Consider the following 23,754-nt stretch of genomic DNA (forward strand, 5'->3'; position numbering starts at 1 on the left):
CATTAAATCTCTGGTTTCATCAAGTCAAATGCTCAGCATTCCTTTACTATAAAATGTGTAGGTTTTGGTTGTTTCTGCAGATGGACTCCACCAAATCATTGATGCTTTCCCCCCCTCAAATACTAAAGGAATAAACAAAACACCTTAACTATGGGGCTTTTCCGAGATGCCAGCAGGAGATGCTATGTCTGGGCTGCTCAGATCTAAGTACCTGGACGAGGGTTCCTGCTGTATATTCTTCATCATCGAGGACAAGTTTGGAGCCATACCAGAAGGCCAGTGCATAGCAGAAGAAGATGAGACACCACATGAATCCAGTAAAGAATCCCATCACTATCCCTTTTCTAATTCCCCAACGCTGGGCAAACACAAGATTTTTCTCATATCTGTGAAGAGAAAGCATTTGAGTCTATGTCAGCAGCAGCAACTCAAGTCAAAATATTCAAAATAGGCACCGTGCAGTGCTTATACTCAATGATCATAATAAAATCACCCCAGACACATAGCGCCTTCATGGGAAGAAAATGATGATCGCGTCCACGTAGTTATTTTGTTTCTTTCAACCCGGCAGTGAAACATGTTGAAGGAATGATGCCTAACAAAGCCTCATGGTTGGTTGATTACCTCTGGGATGAGAACAGTGTGAGGACAGTGAGAACTTTACCCCAAGAGAAAAGAATTTTCAACACAAATATTTGGACATAAGGGATCTAGTACTATTTGTGCTTGAACTGTTTTATTAAGTCATGCGGCATGCTTTCTATCAGCAAATGATGTAACTGTTTCCCCCTAGGTTTGAGACCCGTGTTTGCACCAACTCATCTCCATACACCTATCTGACCTGTGACCAAGAATGCTATGTCGTAACATGACCCATGGGGTTCACAGCCACAGGACGGGGATAACTATGTAGATATCCAATTCAAGCACTAAGCTCCATTGATTCTATACTCTGGCCATTAATAACTGGCATGGTCTTCAAGCTCAGACACTCTGTAACTGCCTTCTTTTATCCCCAAAAATAAATCCATGGAGAAAATTTCCCATTTCATGGGACAAAAATGAAGGTCTATTCTATGTTACCATTTTCAAAACATTTACATTGCTACTTTTATCAACAATGATTAACATCTTTTATGGTGGAGGAAGTATGCTACTGAAATTTGTTATGAGAAACAAGGTAACTTCACTCTGTAAACCAAAAGACACAAAACAAAAACAAAAAATAAGAAAAGAAAAGAAAAGAGGCTAAGTAGAGATTGTAAATTCTCTTTTCTCTTTGGTAGCAACTGAGAATGACATCATCATTCTAGATCTACTCATTAAAAAGAGTTTAAACTGGAGGCTATTTTATAAAATCAGTACCTGGCATATGGAATGCACTTAAGTACTAGATAAATGGAAGAATAAACAACATTCTTGACAACTGTGCTGTTTTACTCATTTAGGTTTTTATTTTTATTAAGAACTAATCTTCCAGATGGGCACCTGGGTGGCTCAGTCAGTTGAGCATCCGACTTCAGCTCAGGTCACGATCTCAACGTTCTCAAGTTTGAGCCCCACATCAGGCTCTCTGGTGTCAGCGCAGAGCCTGCTCTGGCTCCTCTGTCTCCCTCTCTCTCTGCCCTTCTCACACTCATTCTCTCTCTTCCTCCCTCTCTGTCTCTTTTTTTATAATAATGCTTACACCTAAAAAAAAATTTAATGTTTTTTTATTTTTGAGAGAGAGAGACAGAGCACTAGCGGGGAAGGGGTAGAGAGAGAGGGAGACACAGAATTTGAAGCAGGCTCCAGGCTCTGAGCTGTTAGCACAGAGCCTGATGTGGGGCTCGAACTCAGGATCCAACCATGAGATCATGACCTGAGTCGAAGTCTGATGCTCAGCTGACTGAGCAACCCAGGTGCCTCTGGAACTGCATTTCAGATCATTCCGCGATCTAAACAGTGTTACAGAGGTTTAGCGTGTGTATGTATCCACCACCACAGTTGAAATAAATATCTAACCTAAAATAGCTTTCTAAACATCTCCCACTATAACATTTTCAAAAACACACAGCTAAAGGCTTGGGGGTCCTTGTAAGCTAATGCCCCATCTAATTGCTCCCAGCTGCCTCTCAAACAGAAGCTCCCTCAGGGTATAGACCTAGGTAAAAATCTGCCACTTTGTGCAAAATGGGGAAGATTTCAGGGTGGTATGCCAATCAACAGAATTCTGGAAAGTGGCAGACATTTCAACGAACCAACCTTTCAACCTCTTTTTTCTCACCACCAAAAGCAGCCACTGTTCGCATAGATGAAATGACTTCATCAGCCACTGACCCTGCTTTGGCATAGGCCTTCAATTCATATTCAGTAAACTTGGACAAACTCTAAAATCCAAAAGAAGAAAATAAGACGTGAAGACCAGGTAATTAGGTAAGTCAACCTGTCACTCAGTAAACATGTGGTGGGTGTTACCAATACAAAACTAGATTCTCGCTGTAACCATGTTCACCAAGGGAAGAATTGCATCCAAGTTTGATCTCTGTTAAACCCCATCCATGAGTGTTTGGTTGCCAGCTTATCAAAATGATTCCATTAGAAGTCAGCCTCAAAAACCTCTCAGAATAAGTCCCAAAGAGGGCATTCAGTGAGACCACAGTGTTTCACTCATTATGCTGATGAAGGTTTTAAGTGAAACTGTGTCCCATTTCATTACTATTGGCCACAGACCATTGCACAGTTTGTGGACAAACACCAGAGACAGAGACTGGTGGTCCGTGCAGGTGCCATGTTAGCCAGTAGAATGGGGGAGAGGTCCCGAGTATGCAAAGGTGTGATGCCACAGAGGTAATTCCACAGGAGAAAGCTCCAGATTAATATTACACCATTTGACTCAACTATAGGGGCTCAACTAGCTTTGCTCTTTACAGAAGGAACTAAAAAGACATTGCCTTTAATGTTTAACAAATTACTTTTTCTAAAATTGGACTTAGATTGAGTTCTAATTAGAATTAATCACCAAAGAAATCCCTGTCACAGATGAAGATACCAAAATGAATAAAAGCAAATATTGTAAAAGATCGACTCAGAAATCTAAAAAATGTATACTACCCAGACTAAAGGAGTTTATCTTCCAAGTTTTTCCAAACTCTTAGCAGCAAAAACCTTCACAAACAAAATCTTAAATGGAGGTTTTGGGTACAAAATAAGTAAGTGTATAATTTTGTTATAACATATTTATGTTACAAGTGCACACTTCGTAAGTTGTGAATTGAAAAGGCAACAATAGGGAAAGTAGGTCTATTTTCATCAACATTAAAATCTGAATTTTACGGCCGTTACCGACGACGCTGCAGTTTTTACCACAACCTTCTTTTAACTTATTTCTAAATTATTTATTGAGGAAATCAAGTAGTTGTGCATGTTCATAGTTTTATTGTAATGGCTCATGAAATAATCTCAGGATACTTCAGTAAAATTGATACAAGAGTTTAAAAGATGTATATGGGAAAATATTTAACGATCACTTATGTTTCTCTTGGTTAAATATAAAAGTCAGACACAGGCATAAAAAACCCACAGTAATGTGTAATATTGATATATTGCCCCCTCCTGCTCTTTTGTGTGTGTGGGGGGGGGTGGGGGGGGAGTCCTGCTCTTGAATTAGGCCTAGTGAAATTGCTTGCATCATTTTACACAAACATGCACAGACTTGAATTCAAGAAGAAACCAGTGCAGAGTTACAGCATTGCAAATCAGTGACACACTGACAAGAAGTTGAAATATGGGCACTGAGATAGCAAGAGAAACTATGCTCTAAGCGTGTTAAAATCAAGCGAACCAGGCTACATCTCTAACATGTTAAATGAGACATATGATCCATCTGAGTATGGACGTTAATTAATTACAGGTTTGAAGAAAGAGATTCAATGTATTGGGGGTGGGGGGAACTGAATTAAATGTTTGCAGAATCCTGGAAGATCCTCTGAGGAAGGGAGGCTTGGTAGGAAGGACTGTGGTGAAGCTTGTGTGATATGGTGGATTGGAAAAAAATAAAAGTTTATAACTGTAGCAATTAATTCTGTGCCAGATGCCATGCTAAGTGCATAACATGGAATATGCCTTGAATCATCACAATTACTTTGGGAAGGATTAGCCTTACCTTAAAGGTGAGGAAGCTAACAATTTGACAGGCTAAAAATATCTTTCTTGAGCCAGGTGGTAGAACCAGATGATGGACAGTTGAGGGGAGTGAGCTCTTTGCTATTGTCACTCTGTACTACCTGGGAAATGTTTGAGTAATATAGTCGGTGGACTGTAGAGAATATTTTGCTAGAAAATATTATCATGGAGATTGGCTTCCTGTTGCTCAATGATGTGCGTGCGGCTTTTCACCTGAACTCTATTCTCATTTACAGTAAATTATTAGTGTGCCTGATCCCATGAGCTGCTATCGAATGTGTCTGCTCTAAAAGCAGAACATAATTTCTTAATCCTTGGGAGTGTTTTTTAATAGGGATGACTCAAAATTCCTACTCCTACGTTTTTTTCTTAGCCTACATACGTGGGGAATGGAAACTGATGGGGACGTTGCTCAGAATGGGTCAGGTAACCTCTGTCTGAAACTGATCACACAGCATGGAGAACACAGTTGTGAAGGTAGAAATCTGCATTAGGTGTTTGTTACTGAGCTGGGTATGTTTGTTGGGCCTTTTTGAGGAAAACGTCAGAGCTTTAGAGACCATAGGAAGCAATAGGCATATCAGAGAATGGGTGGGGGTTTTGGAGTCAGACTCCCTTGTATTTGATCACTTGCTAGCTGTGTAGTCCCAGACAAGTCCCTTTACTTCTCTGAGCCTACATTTCTTATGTCTAAAATGGCATTAAGACTTTATAAGATTGTTGTAAAGATTAAAGACAATATATATGAAGTTCCTAACAGTGCCTGGCAAAATAGTAAATGCTCAGAAAATGTAGTTGTTATTGTTATTAATACAATAATATTTATGTTATTAAAACATCATCAATCCCTGATCTGTGGAATGTTATTGGATAGTGAGGAATAATCAAACAAAGTAAACTGAAACAGTGATAATATTGACTAAACATACATAGGAAAAAGAAAACAAGTTTCACATTTCTGGCTGTTTCTCAGCACAAAAGTCTTGGAGAGAAGTGAGAAGACATTCTTACCAGACCAATGATGCCTGCTCCAATCCCAATAAGAGGGCTGACAGAGATAATAACCAAGGTCAGTTTCCAACCCTGGTAAAATCCCAACAGGAACCCACTGATGCTTGTGGTCATGCGCTGAATGAAAATGGCCACTTGGTCAGCAATGGCATCATTGACTTTATTAATATCACTAGAAACAAGAGGGGATTTGATCACTAAAACTGAACTTGGTCAATTCAAATGTCCTGCTGAGAAATCCCAGTCTTTCCTTTCTAAGTACTCTTGTATCTGTACCCCGTTGCCCTTGGGAAACAACAGCCTTGCACGTTTTGAAACACTTGATACAGCTTGTGAGTTCGTCAAGTCTCTTTCTCCCTCACAGCCAAGCAAGTTTGTTCCCAACCCAGCTTTCCCAACTGGTGTCCATTCAGTGTTGACAAAGACTTTTAGGAACCACCTTATTTGTCTCTTTCTTTCTTAGGGCTCATATCCTTGGTCTGTCCTAACAAGCTCTTCTTTCCTTCTTCATACCTGCTAAATCCTTTCAGCCTCAAGGAAAAGCCCACACACCGCCTAGTTCATAAAAATGTATATAATCCCCGAGGAAGAAGTAATATCTTCCTCCCTGTGTTTGCATAGCAATGTAATTAACCTGTGTATGTGTGTGTACATGTATGTAATTATTGCATTCTGCTTATAGGCAATATAGAATAGTGGTGAAGAGCACAGACTCAGGCCAGCTCTGAATTTGAACACAAGCTTCTCCTGGGCTAACTTGCCTTACTTAACCTTCCTATGCCTCAGGTTCTGTCATTATGTCCATCTACAGATGAGGATTAGTTAATATAAGTAAAGTATGTAGAATAGTGTCCGTGTGTTGTAAGCTATCAGTATGTGCCAGCACTGATTATTTACTTGTTCGCACCTTTTATCTCTCCTACTAGGCTGTAAGTTCCCTGAGATCAGGAATTCTGTGGTTTATCTTTATGGTTTGCATAGAGTAAATCCTCCAGAATACTGGTTGAACATAATTATGTTACATTCATATTCCTGGGAATATTCCCATAATCTCTTGTTTAGATGGAGCCAGGAGGGTTTAGGATTTAATAGCAACAAAGGACCTTAGCTATTACCCAGAGGTTTGACAGTTGTATTATAGCAAGGGTAAGTGTCTGTTCAAGGTCATAGTAAGTAAGGGGCAGAACGAGTGCTCGAATCTAAGGGTTTCAACATTTAGTCTCTTATCTTCACTATACTGTACACTAAGTGTCTCTCATGAGACCTCAACGTTCAATTCAATAGGGTTCAATTGGTTCTAATTACTCAGGGCTCATTCAGAATGACTGGAGGGGAGCTATTAATGGCCCCAACTGGTATTTACGTGTAAACTGGATTTAAATTCAGTTTTTTAGTTTGAATCTTTCTCGAGCTATTTTTGATTTTTCTTTGTCTTTGTTTTTATGTGCAGAAATAACCTCAACAGAGCAAGATAATTCGTTCTAATTGTATCATTTTTCCTTATTGATCCATAGATTGTGACATCCCTCAGTCTCTCTTTTGGAGGCCAAATAGCCCTAGCTCTTTTAACTCTTAAGGGCCTACAAACAAAATTTAGTATCCTGGCTATCAACTGTTAATGATCATATTTGATAAAATGTTACTTATGGAAAAAACATGCTACCTGTAGAAGGCCGACTTAAGAGACAAAATGTATCCAAAATAACTGAAAACGTGTCTCCAATTATTTAACTTAGAAACAAGGGTTCTATTATCCAAAACTCACACATACATTAGGACCTCCTACCGACCACTTACTCGGAAAGTCTTGTGTTCAGCTCTCCCACGGAATTGCAGTCAAACCATCCCATTTCCATTCGCATTATTTTCCTAAAGGAAATTTTTCTCATATTCTGTGTCTGATGAGCTGCAGCAATCACCCAAAAGCATATCTGAAAAAGAAGCAAGGAATGTTTGGCATTGCAGTGTTAAAACTATCCGTGGATTCCTTCTCTTTCCAGAAGAAAACGCTTTCAGTATGAGTGCTGAGAGAAAGAGGAAAGCGACTCGCGGAATGCCGCGTCATGGGAGCTGCGGTGCGAGCCCAGGGCACCTGCTGCTTCAAGCGGGGATGAGCAGAACAGCTGCGGAAAGGGAAGCCGAAGGTTCGGGGGTGAATTTGGCTTTGCCACGTGTAGAGCTAACCTTACTGAGTTCCATGTCTGCGCGAGTAAAGGAAAGCTCACAGTGCCGAAAAGAAATTCTTGCTCCAACTTTTGCATGCCGTTTCTGAGTGTATTTTTCCCGAGAGGCCTGCCAACAAGCATGTTTGTATAGTTTCCAGGCTATTGGACAATGATTTTCAGAGAAAGTAAGACAAAAGTTATGACATAAGCAGGGAATCTACTGATAGTTTTCCCCAACCAGATGTAGTCGGGTTGTCATCAAAATGCCCAGTGCCAGAATGAGAGAAACTGATTCATTTCTTTTTACAGTAAACATGAACTTCCTGGAATTCTTGGATGAATGGAGATTGAGGGGAATAATTATTTTTTTTTCTACAGAAGAAGGCAAAAGATGAAATATTTTTCTTCTTTAATAAGGGTTAAGCATGGGGCACCTGGGTGGCTCAGTCAGTTAAGGTCTGACTTGATTTCGGCTCACATAATGATCTCTCAGTCTGTGAGTTCGAGCCCCACATCCAGGCTCTGTGCTGACAGTGTGGAGCCTGCTTGGGATTCTCTCTCTCCCTCTGTCTCTGCCCCTCCCACACACTCTCTCTCTCACTCTCTCAAAATAAATAAACTTAAAAAAAAATAAGGGTTAAGTAACTCCAAGCCCTCCCATGGCTTAAATCTAGAAAACACTCTAGATTCAGTTTACAGAATTTGAGTTGGAATACAGATTGGTGAGATTTTGGCAAAGAAAGAGAAAAAGAAAGTCAAGTTTGCTTTCCTCCAACTCCTCATGCCTGCCTTTCTCCAGGGTGTTCATATTCTCATTACAAACACATCCACAATTACCTTTTTTTTTTTTTTTTTTTTGAGTTTAGAAGAAAAGATAAGGTCTAGGGGACAGGGAAGGACAGGGCATTGAAATTCAATGTCTATTCATTCACCATCTCTCTAGGCAACTGCTTATGTTTTTCTCCCCATCTGAGAGCAAGAATCCTTCCCCATTCTCTCACCCACCCCCATCTCCAAGTAAAACTGTAGTCCTTAGGGTATCTGAACAACTTAAAAGTTAAAGAGGGGCACCTGGGTGGCTCAGTGGGTTAAGCGTCACACGTCTGCTCAGGTCATGATCTCACCGTTCATGAGTTCGAGCCCTGTGTCCGGCTCTGTGCTGACAGCTCAGAGCCTGGAGCCTGCTTCGGATTCTGTGTCTCCCTCTCTTTCTGCCCCTCCCCTGCTCACATGCTGTCTCTCTCCTCTCTCTCTCTCTCAAAAATAAATAAACGTTTTTAAAAAAATTTAAAGTTTAAGAGCATACTTTGCATTTCATTGTAATGTATTTGAACCCAGAGGTTGATCTATAAATAAAATGAAGGTGCTACTCACTTGAATATATCCTGTGATGAGTACCGACAAAGCGATTCCAGCATAGTAACTGGCAAATTTGATCATTTCACTTTCAATGTCCAGCAACCTTCAAAAGAAGGGGAGAATATTAAGATTCAGAAGTCGCCTCAGGTTTACCAAAGGTAACATTTGTGGGTACAGAGGAATTTAAAATATAAAATATGGGTAAGCCCTCTTATCAATGTAGAATTATAATTCGATCTAACCAAATCTCTACATAGACCTCATGGTACCAATCCCAGCAAAGATGCCTACCCCCTTCATCTTTATAGGCAGAACTAACTCATTGGCAGCTGCTGGAAGCCAGGGGCAGTAGGTGGCAGCCCAGGGCTCTGTCCATAGAGTCCCTCCACTCATGCTCATTGTGCAGTGATGGAGCAAATCACCAGAGAAAGGTTTTATAAAGCCAGACAGGTGTCCGAAAAGACACTGGTGAGAGGTGTGGGCTATAAACCAGGAAGCTTACTGTACCTCCTCTAGGAATCTAAGCCAGCTTTTCAGCTCTTCCATCTCAAAGTGACATTGTGAAAAATGTGTGTGTTTCATCATCCCAAAGAAAGAGAAAAACACTTATTAGCCCAGGCCTTCTGCTGACTACAGCGCATGAAGTTTCACTCTCTGGCACGATGTCTAAGATGAACCCAAAGAACTTGTAGAGAATAGCTAGAAAGCCCTAAAGCATTTTTCCAGCACAACTATCATGCTGTGGCACAGGGTTTGGGATTCACAGGGGCAGTGAGGGGAAGCAAAAATTATTCTGAAATTGCTTTCAGAAAATAAATAATTTTATAATTAGAAAATTAACATAGATTGATAACAGTTCTGACCCTTGAGGATGCTCTAAATTATATCAAGTCCATTTCTTCTTTTTTAAATGTTTATTTATTTATTGAGAGAGAGAGAGAGAGAGAGAGAGAGAAAAGAGAGAGAACATGAGCATGGTAAGAGCAGATGGAGAGAGAGAGAGAGAGAGAGAGAGAGAGAGAGAGAGAATCCCCAAGCAGACTCCATACTCAGTGCAGAGCTGGCACAAGGCTCAATCCCACCACTGTGAGATCATGACCTGAGCTGAAATCAAGAGTCCGACGCTTAACTGACTGAGCCACCCAGGTGCCCCTTGAGTCCATTTCTTTAGAATTGGAAAGCAGTGTCTTCAGCAGAGATGCTCTCATCCTACATGCTTTCTGCTTCCCATCAGACCTTCCTCTTATGACCCAAGCTTGAATTGTTCTCTCCCTCTACTGACTTGGACCAAGTGTTGAAGTACAATTTCTTTAATTCAGAACAAACTATGATTCTGCGACAGATTTTAATTGCCATCTTGCACTACAATTCAGTATCTTTATTGAAAATATTTGGGTTTTTTTGCTAGATTGCAAGCTACTTGAGGGCAAGAGCTTGGTTTAAGCTGCTTGCCCACACTGCCTGAACCCTTGTACAATACCTTACACGTAGCAGACCCAACACCGCAGTGTTTCTTCATTTTGCTTTGACTTTTAAAATACTTATGAGGAAGGGATATGATTGCTTTGGTCAACCCCTCTGATAATCTCCAAACCAGCTAATATGTCTGTTCACCACATTCCCAGTCTTTCATGATGGTTGAAAGGGAACCCCAAGCATGGACAAGAGCTAGAAAGTTTACATCCACAATCGGAGGCTCTCACAAAAGTTAAGTATCCCTGTACAGGGTGTGTAGTGAAATATTGTGAGGAAAGACTTCTAAAGGACAAGTTAGTCCATATTGCTAATTTTCTGTTTGTGACATGAAATTTGGGTGTCCAAAACCAGACAACTATGAGTATTTGTCAGAAAGTTTTACTTAAGATTTCCTGTGGTGCATTCCTTCTCCAGACACACTAAGCAGAGGTGATAAAAGGTGTCTCTGGGGGCGCCTGGGTGGCGCAGTCGTTAAGCGCCCGACTTCAGCCAGGTCACGATCTCACGGTCAGTGAGTTCGAGCCCCGCGTCAGGCTCTGGGCTGATGGCTCAGAGCCTGGAGCCTGCTTCCGATTCTGTGTCTCCCTCTCTCTCTGCCCCTTCCCCGTTCATGCTCTGTCTCTCTCTGTCCCAAAAATAAATTAAAAAAAAAAAAAAAAAGGTGTCTCTGTCAGTTATAAACAAACCTACTCAGACTGAAAGTACTGAGCACAGACCCAGCTCCAAGGTTTATTGGGGCAAACTCCCAGAGAATTATATAGGGGATGGTGTGGATAAGCACATGAGTAGTTTATGATTCTGTTCACTCTTGAAGCACCCCAGAGATGAATGGTTAACTTTTTTATTTTATTCTTGGGAATAAGAAGTTATTAGGGTTTTAGAAACTACTTGTGAATATTTCTGGAACAACAGAACAGATCTATCAGAAAAAACTGCTAGGAAGGAAAAGAGCAGGCTGCTTTGGTTCCTTTCAGTGCACATAAAATTTTCTTTTATCATCTGGTGGAAAGTTTTCTTGTGGCTGTAAAATCCTGGAAAGGATTCTTTAAAGTGTGGGGGTGATTTGGACCACCAAATGGACGCCTTTCTTTTTAACAGCAAAATTGACATACATTTACTAGAGTAAATTCAGATTCCCTTGGTTCATTTGTCTAAGGGAGAAGAGGGCAGAAAGATGGCAATTAAAGGGCAAAGGTAAGAGATATTTTACAAATGATTAAGATATGAGGGATTCTTACCTTGCCCTTTATGAAAAATAAATTCACCATAAAATCAAATTACTCAATTTATACTTCAAGGTTTCAGATTTACTAAACCCAGAGGGTTTTCATTTTCAATACCTAGGAGGTCTTTATGACAGGGTGCATTGCTTAACATGGAGTCTTCCTTTCAATGGTTTTCATGCATGGTAGACCCAGTAGTACTGACACTGTAGAGTGAACATCAGTGGCAACTCACAACTGACCACCACAGGTTGGCAGAAATGTGGTCATGTCCTACTCTCAGAATGATGGAGGCTCTGTATTGTTTAATGCACAGGACATCAACCTGTGCACAAATGGCTGATCACTGAGTAAAGCTGCTCTGCAGAACACCCATACACGATGGCTTTCTGCCAGAATGGCTAGAGAATCTATGACAATTTCCAGAATGGCTAGAATTCCCTTTCTGAGAATCTATGACAATTTTTTTTTCCACCCAGGAAGCCATTTGTTTGTTTTTCATTAAACTTTTCATTTCGAGGCAAGTGTATATTCTCATGCAATTGTGAGAAATAATACAGAAGCATTATATATGCCCTTTGGCAATATCTTGCAAAACTCTAGGACAATATCACAACCGAGATGTTGGCATTGATGTAATCAAGATCGGAACATCCTCATCACCCCAAGGATTCTTCATGTTGCCTTTTTACATCTACACATGCAGCCTCCACTCCCCCCTTAACCCCGGGCTACATCTATTCTCTAGTGCTATAGGTTTGTCATTCAAAGAATATTATGAAGTGGAATAAAGAATATTATGTAACTGGAATCACACAGCATGTAACTTTTTGGCATTGGTTGGCTTTTTTTCACTCAGTATAATTCTTTCATCAATTATTTGCTCCTTTTCATTTTCAAGTACTATTCCGTGGTATAGATGTATCACAGTTTAACCACTCACCCATCGAAGGATGTCTGGGTTGTTTCCAGTTTTTGTCTGTTACAAGTAAAGTTTCTATAACCTTTGTGTACAGGTTTTTGCATGAATGTTAGTTTTAATCTCTCTGGGATAAATCCCAACAGTAGAATTGCTGTGTTATATAACACTTGCATGTTTATTTATTTATTTATTTAATTGCCAAACTGTTTTCCAGAGTGGCTGCGCCATTTTGCATTTCCACCAGCAAGGTATAAGTGATCCAGTTCCTCCACATCTTCACCAACATTTGGTGTCATCACTATTTTTATTTTAGCAATTCTGATAGATTTGTGCTGATGTCTCATTTTGATTTTAATTTGCTTCCCTAACCGCTAATGTTGCTGAGTATCTTTTCATGTGCTCATTTGCCATCTTTATATCCTTAGTGAAATATCTTTTCATGTGTTTTCCCCCATATTCTAATTTGAATTTTTCTAACCACTGAGTTTGGAAAGTTCTTTATATTTTCTAGATCTTAGCCCTTTGTTAGATATATAGTTTGCAAACATACTCTCCCAGTCTGTAGCTTTTCTTTTTCATTCTCTTAACAGGGTCTTTTGCAGAGCAAAAGTTTTTCATTTTGATGAAGCCCAATTCATCAACTTTTCTTTTTATGGACTGTACTTTTAGTGTCAAGTCTAAGAGCTCTTTGTCTAGCCTTAGACATGAAAATGGTGAGCTACACATTTTTCTAAAAGTTTGGTTTATTTTTTACATTTAAGTCCATAATCCATTTTGAGCTATTCTGTGTATGGGTTCATTTCTTGCCTATGGATGTCAAATTATTTAGGCACCATTTGATAAAAAGTTTGCATTTCCTCTATTGAATTTCTTTTCCACCCTTGTTAACAATCAGCGGGACATATTTGCACTGGTCTATTTGAGTTCTCTATTCTGTTCTTCTGTCAATACAACACAACCTTGCTTTAGCCATATAACATATCTTGAAATTGAGTAGACTGTTCCCTCACACTTTATTCTTCTTTTTCAAAGTTGTTTTAGATATTCTAGTTATTTTTTTTGACTTCTCATATAAATTTTAGAGTAGTCTTGTCTCTATATACAAAAATATCTTGATGAGTTTTTAATGGAAATTTTATTAAACCTGTATTATCAGTTTGGGGGAAATGAGATTTTTCTTATACTGAATTTTCCAATTCATTAACAATATATGTCTCTTCATCTGTTTAGATCTTTGATTTCTTTCATCAGGAGTTTACATTTTTCAGCATGTAAGTCCCATGTATGTTTTATTAAATTTACAACTAAATACATTTTTAAAGCAATTTTAAATGGCATTATGTTTTGAATTTTGGTGTCCACATGTTCATTGCTAGTATGCAGAAATAGTACTAAATTTTGTATATCTATTTGGTATTTTATGACTTTGCCAAACTCATTTACTGGTTCTAAGATATTTTCGTAGATTCTTTGGGATTTTCTATGTCCACAATAATATCATCTTCAATATAATTGGGTGTATTTCTTCCTTTTAGGTCTGTATTTTGTTTTCACTTAAAATATTTTTGGTTGTAATAAAAAATACATAACATAAAATTTGCCAACTTAACCACTTTTAAATGTATAGTTCAATAGTGTTAAATATTAAATCAGTATTCCTTTCCTTCCTTATTGTATAGGCTAGAACTTTGAGCACTGTGTTGAATAATAGTGGTGAAAGCATATATTCGTGCCTTGTTTCCAGTCTCAGGGAGAAAGCATTTAATCTTTCACTTTTTTTTTCCTTACTTTGTTTTTATTTAAAAAAAATTTTTTTTAATGTTTTTAATGTTTGTTTTTGAGAGGGAGAGAGAGAAAGAGAGACAGCATGAGAGGGGGAGGGGCAGAGAAAGAGGGAGACAGAAAATCCAAAGCAGGCTTTGCGCTGTCAGCTCAAGGTTAGACATGGGTCTCAGGCCCGCCACCGGAAGATCATGACCGGAGCCGAAGTTGGATGCTCAACCAACTGAGCTACCCAGGCGCCCCTCAATCTTTCACACAAAAAAGCTGTGGGAGTTTTTTGTAGATGTTCTTTCTTAAGTTGAGGAAGTTCCTTTCCATTACTAGTTTTCTGAGAGTTTTTGTTATGAATGGGTGTTGAAATTTTAAGTGCTTCTTCATCTTCAATGAAGATCATCATGTGGTTTTATATATTAGCCTGTTAATGTGGTAGATTACGTTCACTGTTTTTCTAGTACTGAACCACATGTGCTTCTCTAGAATATACTCTACTTGGTGTGTAATTCTTTTTTATATATTGTTAATTCAATTTGCTAGTATTTTGTTAACATTTTGCATCTATATTCATGAGGAATATTAATCTGTGCTTTTCTTTTTTGTAATATTTTTGGCTGGCTTTTGGATCACAGTAATACTAGCTTCATAAAATGAATTAACTACTCCCTTTTATTATCTGGAAAATATTGTATAAAGCTGGTGGTAGTTTTTTTTTTTTTTTTGAAACATTAGGTAGAATTCTCCAGTGAAATCACATGGACCTGGAGATTTCTTTTTTTAGAGTTTTAAAATTATAAATTCAATTTCTTAATAGGGCTATTCTAATTATTTGTGTCACATTGGGTGAGTTGTGGTAGTTTGTTTTTGCAAGCAATTGGTTCATTTTTCTAAGTTGTCAAATCTATGTGTGTAGACTAGTTACAGTAGTTCCTTGTTGCCCCTTTGATGTTTGCAAGGTCTACAGTAATATCTCATCTTCCACTCCCAGCATTGGTCATTTGTGTCTTCTCCCTTTTTCCTTTGTCAGTTTTGATAAAGGTTTGCCCATTTAACTGATTTTTTTTCAAAGAACTAGATCTTTGTTTCATTGATTTCCTGTATTGTTTTTTTTTTATTTTTATTATACCCTCTCATATGCTTTCGGTGGACTTATTTTGCTCTTTTCCGAGGTTCTTAAGTTGGGAGCTTAGATGTTTAGTTTGAGATGTTTCCTCTTTCGTAATGTATGCATTTAGTGCTATAAATTTTCCTCCCAGTACTGCACGAACTGTGTCCCACAGATTTTTACATTTTGTGTTTTCCTTTTCATCTAGTTCAATTTTTAAACTTTTCCCTTGACACTTCCTCTTTGACCTATGAATTATTTAGAAGTGTACTGTTTGATTCCCAAGAATTTGGGGGGTTTTCCATTTATCTTTCTGTTACTGATTTCTAGTTTGATTCCATTGTGGTTAGAGAATTTACTCTATTATTTCAATTATTTTATATTTTATTTCAATTATTTTATATTTATAAGCAAATTGAGGTTTGTTTCATAGCTCATAGGGTATGGTCTGTCTTGGTATGTGCTCTGTAGACACTTAAAAAATGTGTATTATGTGGTTGTTGAATGGAATGTTCTATACATGTCATTTAGATCCTGTGGCTGCTGGTATTTAGATCTTCTATATCCTTGATAATTTTATGTCTAGTTGCTCTTTCAATTGTGGAGAGATGGTAGTTAAGCGTTCTACTATATTTTTGATTTGTCTATTTTTCCTTTCTGTTCTGTCAGTTGTTGCTTCACAAGTTTTGCAACTCTGTTTGGTGTGTATACATTTAAGATTGCTGTGTCTTCCTGGCAGATTGACTTTTTCACCTTTGTATGATGGTCCTCTTTGTCTCTGGTAAATTTCTTTATTCCAAAATCTAATTTACCTTATATCAGTATAGTCATTTCTGCTTTCTTTTGACTAAGGTTTGCATGAAAAATCTTTTTCCATGGACTACTCAAACTGTTTTTATATTTTTATTTCATTTTATTTAAGTAATCTCTACATCCAACATGGGGCTCAGACTCACAACCCCAAGATCAAAAGTCACATACTCTACTGACTGAGCCATCCGAGGTGCCCTCAAACATTTTTTAAAATTCAAAGTTGATTTACCTGTAGTGTTTTTGAGTATATCTCTTTGTACAGCTTTTTTAGTGGTTGCTCTAGGAGTTATGTTATAAATATAATATATATATATGTATATATATGTGTATATATATATGTGTATATATATATATATATATATCGCTTATTATAATCTGCTAGTGTCATTTTACCAGTTTGTATGGAGTGTAAAAACACTATCTCCCTTTATATACCTTTATTCTCCTCTGTTAATACTATAATTATCTTTACTATTTCCAAATCAAATTCACATCAAACAATGTTACAATAGGATGATATCAAAAAAGTGTTGGCAGTTTTTACTTCCACCTTTAAAAATAAGTCAGAAAACTCAAGCGGAGGAGGGAAGTCTACTATGTTTACCCATGATTTTGCTTACTATGTTCTTCCTTCTTAATGTCCAAGATTCTTTTTATTATTTCCTTTCTGTTCAAAGAGCTTCCTTTAGCCATTCTTAAGTAAGTCAGCTGACAATAAATTCTCTGAATTTCCCTCGTCTGAAAATGTCTTGATTGTCTCTTCCACGGAGGTTGTGATGAATGTCCTCACCCTCTGATCCCATGCAAGCAGGCAGGGAGAGAGGTTTCTCTTTACAGTGGGGGTGCTTCAACTCTACATATTCTTCACTGACACCACAGAGGTGGGGTGGGAGACAGACACAGCAGGGGCTCAGTGATACCTGGTAAAGGTGGAAGTCTAGGCCCAACTCAACCTTTGCTAGCATGGGTAAGTGTGAGGTTATGTAGTGTTTTTTGTTTTTGTTTTGTTTTATTTTCCTGTGGTGTTGGCTTGAGTAGAATAGTGATATAGTTATTGCCTGAGATTTTTCTGTTAGGCTGCCTCTTTGTGGTCTACTATCTAGGAAGAGCAGAATTTTATTAAGTCCTTTGTGGTTTGTGCTCACTGGTTTTTCCAGATTGCAGCTTTCCCAACACCCATGTGTGGTACATATGAGGCCTAAAAATAACCCAGGGAACTCACAGCCATGTCATGATTTGAGTCCTGAGAACTCTAACCTTCTTTTATCCACTTTTTAGACTACTATGTTTGTTTTATATGTAATGGATTAAATAATCCAATCAAACAGCAGAGATTGTCAGACTGGATAAATCTAAAAAACAAACAAACAAACAAGCTCCAACTGTAGACTGTCTACAGGAGACACGTTTTAGATTCAAAGATATGAACGAGTTAAAAGTAGGATGGAAAACGATATGCCACGGCAAAGAGCAACCATAACAAACCAGAGTGGCTGTACCAATATAAGACCAAATAAACTTTTAAAAATTGTTATTGGGAATAAATGTTCTGTAATTATAAAAGGACCAATCTGTCAGAAGATTATAACAATCAGAAGATTATAACAATTATAAACATACATTCATCTAAAAACAGAGTTCCCCAATACATGAAGCAAAGTCTGACAGATTCAAGAGTAGAAATAGGTAGTTCAATAATAATAGTCAGAGATTGCAATTCTATACTTTGCATTGGATAGAATAACCAGGAATAGAAGACTTGAATAATACCACAAACCAATAGACCTAACAGAAATCCTTTGAACATTCCATTCAATAACAGCAGACTGCATGTTCCCCTCAAGTGCACATGGAGCACTCTGCAAGATAGACCCATGCTAAGCTGTACCAATCCATGCTACAATATGATGAACCTTGAAAATATTATGCCAAGTTAAAGAAGCCAATCACAAAGGACCACATATTGTGGGATTCCAGTTGTATGAAATGTCCAGAATAGGCAAATCTACAGAACCAGAAAGTAGATCAGTGGTTGTCTAGAGCTGAGGGGGAATGGGAGATGGGAGAGTGACAGCTAAAAGTTTCTTTCTGTGCTAATAAAATTGTCCTAAAATTGGGGCGTCTGGGTGACTCAGTCAGTTAAGCATCTGACTCTTGATTTTGGCTCAGATTGTGATCTCACGGTTGTGGGATCAAGCCCTGTGTTGGGCTCTGCACTGACAGCTTGGAGCCTGTTTGGGATTTTCTCTCTCTCTCTCTCTCTCTGTCTCTCTCTCTCTCTCTGCTCCTTGCCCACTCTCATTCTCTCTCTCAAAATAAATAGACATTTTTAAAAATATTCTAAAATTGATTGTAGTGATAGGTGCACAACTGTAAAATACAGAAAACCATTGAATTATACATTTTAAATTGGGAAATTTTATGGTATGTGAATGTATCTCAATAAAGCTGTTTTAAAAACTGTATGGTTTTACAGTGTTTAAATTCAACACAGTGTTTGAATGCATACACTAAACGTACATTGCTAAGAAAACAGACCAAAATCCAAGAGAAGGTACAGGCTGATTTCTACTTTGACGCATTCATATGTGGGCGAAATAAAGAATCATATTTCCCAATGGCTGTGGTAGTCAGCCTCTACAGAGCCCCTAATCATTCTTGTCTCTTGGTTTCCACACTGCTGCATAGTTCCTTTTCAAATTGTACCAGGGTTGGTCGTGTGACCAGTAGAAAATGGCAGAAATGGACACCTGGGTGGCTCAGTGGGTTAAGCGTCTCTTGATTTTGCCTCAGGTCATGATCTCATGATTTGTAAATTCGAGTCCTGTGTTGGTCTCTGCCACTGACAACGCAGAGCCTGCTTGGGATTCTCTCTCTCCCTCTCTCTCTGTTCCTCTTCTAGTCTCTCTCTCTCTCTCTCTCTCAAAACTAAAAATAAACTTTAAAAAAAGAAAAAAAATGGCAGAAATTATGGTATGTCACTTCCACAATAAAACTTTGGGGCTTTGTGGCTTTTGTTTGAATTTTTACACTTTAATTGGATAAAAGAAAATAAAAATAAGCTGCACCGTGGTATTTGGACTACTTGGATTTCCCTTCATTCATCATGTTTCATTCTTTTGCCATATTATTTGACTATTCTGAGCAAATAAATTCTGATAAGCTGTTAAGGAAGCTTGATGTTCCATAATACTTTTCAGCATTATTCACTGAGAGCTGTTTGGAAGGCTTTGCCTAAAAATTCCACCCAATGAATTATAATTCATATGTAGAAACCAACCAGTGAAATGAAAGAGTATAACAAGCTTCTACCAATAAACATGCATGCTTATGTTGATAAGATCATGGAGCAACCCTGTCCAAGACCTGTACACCTATTATAATAGGTAGAGAAATTTTACTTTAACGATATGCTTTTTCCAAGAAGGAAAGTTGCAAAAGAGTTGGGTAATTTTGGAGACACGTTAACTACTTACAGTAAGAAAATGTCCTCACCCTTGTCTTCTGCCCCACCCAAGTCCATTTTCACATTGATCTTAACTAACGCCAAAGCTAAACAAACATTTACTCAGAAGAATAAACAGTAGTCCCATCAGTGACCATAGTCACTCACAATTAAAAAGTATTCAACTCATCAAAGGAGTAAAGAAAAGGCCTGAGAAGGGTTGGGGTCTACACAAGTTCAGATACCCATATGAAATTTTTTTTTTTAAATTTTTTTTTTCAACGTTTATTTTATTTTTGGGACAGAGAGAGACAGAGCATGAACGGGGGAGAGGCAGAGAGAGAGAGGGAGACACAGAATCGGAAACAGGCTCCAGGCTCCGAGCCATCAGCCCAGAGCCTGACGCGGGGCTCGAACTCACGGACCGCGAGATCGTGACCTGGCTGAAGTCGGACGCTTAACCGACTGCGCCACCCAGGCGCCCCCCCATATGAAGTTTTTAAAAAGGACAAATATCCATTTAATGTTTTGCATCAAATGAATTCAGCAGAAGCCAATGAACTTCTGAAAGCCCCTATTTGCTCTGCACAATGTGCTCACCTTTGAGTATATAATCCAGTAAGAATGAATAAAGTATGACTAAGGGATAGCCATAGGAAATTCTTTTCTAATGAATGTTGGTGATGCAGACGTTAAAGGTAGATTCATTCTTTAAATCATCTAGTAAATATTTATAAGCACTTGGCATTGCGGATAAGTCTCAAATTTTAGCCCCTCTAACATTTATTTCCAAATATTAAGGCATGAAGAGATATGCCTTCAGGAATTTTCCCTAGAAAATTTTACCTTCATGAGTGTTAATGATTTGGGTCAATGTACATCATATTATAAGTCTGAATGCATTTTTTCCGAAGAGGGAGGCAATTAACATTACATTTTGTAGTCATACTACTCAATTCATTTTTGTTCTCCAACATAAATGAAAGACTTTTAAAAGATTGTCATTGACAACAGCAACTCTTTTATGCAAACTGTTCCAAATTTAGAAGAAAAACATATTTAGGCTTTAGGAAATTTATTTCTCATGAGTAGGCTTATAATTTTTTAAAAGGTAATTCTGCACATTGTATGTTGTCCTATATTTTTCTGTCAAGCACTAACCAGTTGTTACTACCTATTTATTTCAATCGTCTTTGATTTAATGATGATTTTACTGACTAGACCTAAATGCCATGAAGATAAGGACCATGACTCAAGATAACCACTGTATCCTTGAGGTTTACAAAGTTCCTGATAGGTAGTTGGTGTTCAAAAAATTTTGATTGAATGAATGAGTGAATGAAAGACCCTAACAGTAGATAATATTATGGAAGAGTATCAGTGATATAGGAGGATTAGTTCATAATCTAAATCAAACATGTAGGGGTGCCTGGGTGGGGTTCAGTTGGTTAAGCATCCAACTCTTGATTTAGGCTCAGGTTCAGTTCGTTGAGATGAAGTCCTGTGTGGGCTCAGCACAGACAGCGTGGAACCTGCTTGGGATTCTCTCTGTCTTCCCCTCCCCTGCTCTCTCTCTCTCTCTTTGTCTCTCTCAAAATAAATAAACAAACATTAAAAAAACAAATCAAACATGTAGAAAAAATTTTAGATGAAGGTAAAAAATGTAATTTTGTTTGAGGGAGCGCCTCCAAGTGTCTTCCAAGGCAAGATGTGCCCTGCCCTTGGCTCTTGAACCTGAGTGTGTGACTTCATACATGCAAATGAGCTTGTTCTGGCCCTGAAGCAGTGTGAGGCTCACTGCAAAGTCCATGCTATGATAGTGAGTCAACACTGAACACTATGGACTCACTGACTTCGGGCTAATCACAAAATGAACAGTAGCAGCAAGGTGAGTTCTGGCTAATTCTGCGTGGCTCCCTTCTGTTTGCTGCAGCGTCACACAATTCTTGCATAGAAACTCAACTACTGAGACCAGGGGCCCCTACTCCAAGTCCTGTAGCACAACAATGAATTTCCCATTATAAAAAGAAGGCTGAGGATCAAATGGAACATTAGCCACAGTCACAGAAGCTAAGAAATGGAAAGTAGTTAAGTGACTAACAAAAGTCTTGAAAATGAGATGTGAGACATGACAAAGAATCAAATAAAATTCGTGGCTCACTTCCCAAGTATATTGGTAGTGTTCATCCTCAAGCCTATAGTCTACCAAGTGGTTAAATTTGGGTGTCACATTTAATAGGCAATTTCCAGTTCTATTTTTTTGTTAGAATTTAAAAACCTGGTAAGATAGGAAGAACCTTAGGAGGGAGTAATTTGTAGAAATACAGGTTGAATTTATGTTTCTGTTTGTTCTATGTTGGATGTCAATCCAGTTCAGCTAATAAAATCCCACTTACACATTTTGAATTATAATTCAACATATAAACAAAAAAGGTTAAACATAAAAAATAGCCTACCCACAACGCGTTCCATTTGTCATATTCTGGTTAAGGGAGCTGTTGATCCATACTATGGTGTTGTTTACACATGCTTTTCCAGGGATCTTGAGTTCTTGTAATTCAGTGTCATAGTCAATAAAAATATCTGTCATTGTGCCAAAAATGAGGAGCAGGACTGGATGGGATAGTCCATGGAGAAATGCACATACACTTCCCACAAACATCAGCCAAATGTCAGTCGTTGAAGAAAAGCGAAACTTGAAAAACAAAGGATTCAGAGATCATCTATGGGTGAAAAGCAGGAGAAGTAGGAGGACTATTTAATTTTAGTTACTAGATTCTGATAAATAGTATTCAGCACCAAATTTTATGGGAATCATCTTCATTGAACAATAGAGTTTTCACTAACTATATAAAAATAAGTGGTATATCAATTATCTAAGACAGTAGACTCTTACATTTTTAGTTTGTTATTTCTTTCCTAGTCTCTGAATTCATTCTCTTTACCTCAAGAACTGACTTCAGTTCTTAGGTATTGATTCACAACATAAGTGGGAAGTGATCAATGGCATTGATGAGATTGCCATGTAGAAATATTGTGTGGGGCATTCACCAGTAGCATAAATCGGCTCCCCGAACTGACGCTGACAAAGAAGAGTGCCTATTTTTGCCTAGAAATGTCTCTACCTTGTGAAAATTTGGGGTAAATACCTACACTATGGAATTTATATAGATATGTCATAAGAGTAAGTATACATAATATAGTTACCGTGATAATTTTCCTTAATAAAATAATAATTATGGGCTTAATGGTTATTTTCCAGGACACTTTTCTGATCTACCAGATAGGATTTATGTGTTTAATTAGCAATATATTTCTAATTGCCATTCAGCATGTTATCCCATGGACAACGTTTATGACTGAAAACGTGAACACTGTACTTAAAAACCTGCCAATGACTGAAGATTTAACACTCCTCCATGATCTGAACAATTTTCCATTGCAAAATTTATGTCAAAAATCAGCACAATTTTATTACCAATTGAAAGAAGCTAACTTGAGTGCTGTCACCTTTTTTCTCATCTTGTAACCTGAGGAGAGAAACATATAGATTTATAGACCATCCTTTCCAAAACAAAGAGAAATTCTCCATAGGTGGTGATTTTCTGAGTCATCCTTTAGTAAGAAATAAAGTCCCCACTGACTGAGAAATTCTTGCCAAACCGGGCATCCTAAAAACAAACTTTTATTTTTCAGATTTACCTCTTCTAGAGATTTTGGTATAGCTCTATTTCATGCTGAGCAGAAAGTCAGTGAGGTTTTTCTGAGAGATATTGAGAGAAAATGAAAAGTCTCTATACTCCCAGTTTATATTAGCAATAACTATTGGATTTCATCCTTGACCCTCAGCGTGTTTCTATCACATTTCCTTGTGGGTAAGTGGAGGTGGTTGGAATAGCTGCTTTAAAGCTTCCTTCTAGCACTTAAAATTTTTTAAACTACATTAAATAGTACCTATACGATGGAAAAGTTTTTAAAAACTCCTATACTTCCCATAAAATCATATTTCCTTAGTATTTCTTACTCATTTCACTTCTCATAATGTTATATCTAACCCATATTTGACCTTCTCGACTCCAGGGATCTCTACTTCACCTGAGTCATCCCTCATGGATACACCCTGGACCTTTCTTTCAACAGAAACTACTCCCTTGACACTCTGGGACTGGCGATGCATCCTGTTTTGTCACTTCCTTTCTCCTTCTACACCATTTTGTCATCTCAGTTGTGATCTGCAGTTCCTTAAACCCTCATTAATTTTCAATTGCTAAAAAACCTATCAAGATTGTGCTTCC

At 38.0% G+C, this 23,754-nt stretch overlaps 1 protein-coding gene across 2 annotated transcripts in view; it reads right to left on the reverse strand.

The window, feature by feature from the left end:
• The window catches only part of ABCB11 (ATP binding cassette subfamily B member 11), an 89,876-nt gene that overhangs the window by 53,479 nt on the left and 12,643 nt on the right, over nucleotides 1-23,754 (reverse strand). The window contains exons 4-10 of one of the 2 annotated variants that reach the window (XM_043576967.1): nucleotides 22,938-22,989; nucleotides 21,916-22,154; nucleotides 8,715-8,802; nucleotides 6,973-7,106; nucleotides 5,176-5,347; nucleotides 2,245-2,369; nucleotides 212-386 (exon numbers count right to left, since the gene is read on the reverse strand). In XM_043576967.1, the coding sequence (XP_043432902.1) occupies nucleotides 212-386; nucleotides 2,245-2,369; nucleotides 5,176-5,347; nucleotides 6,973-7,106; nucleotides 8,715-8,802; nucleotides 21,916-22,154; nucleotides 22,938-22,989 (985 nt within the window). Of the gene's footprint in view, nucleotides 1-211; nucleotides 387-2,244; nucleotides 2,370-5,175; nucleotides 5,348-6,972; nucleotides 7,107-8,714; nucleotides 8,803-21,915; nucleotides 22,183-22,937; nucleotides 22,990-23,754 lie in introns of both variants that reach the window. The other variant, XM_043576968.1, reaches the window with a different exon arrangement.

The sequence above is a fragment of the Prionailurus bengalensis genome, chromosome C1, assembly GCF_016509475.1.
Source record: "Prionailurus bengalensis isolate Pbe53 chromosome C1, Fcat_Pben_1.1_paternal_pri, whole genome shotgun sequence".
Classification (NCBI taxonomy): Eukaryota; Metazoa; Chordata; class Mammalia; order Carnivora; family Felidae; genus Prionailurus; species Prionailurus bengalensis.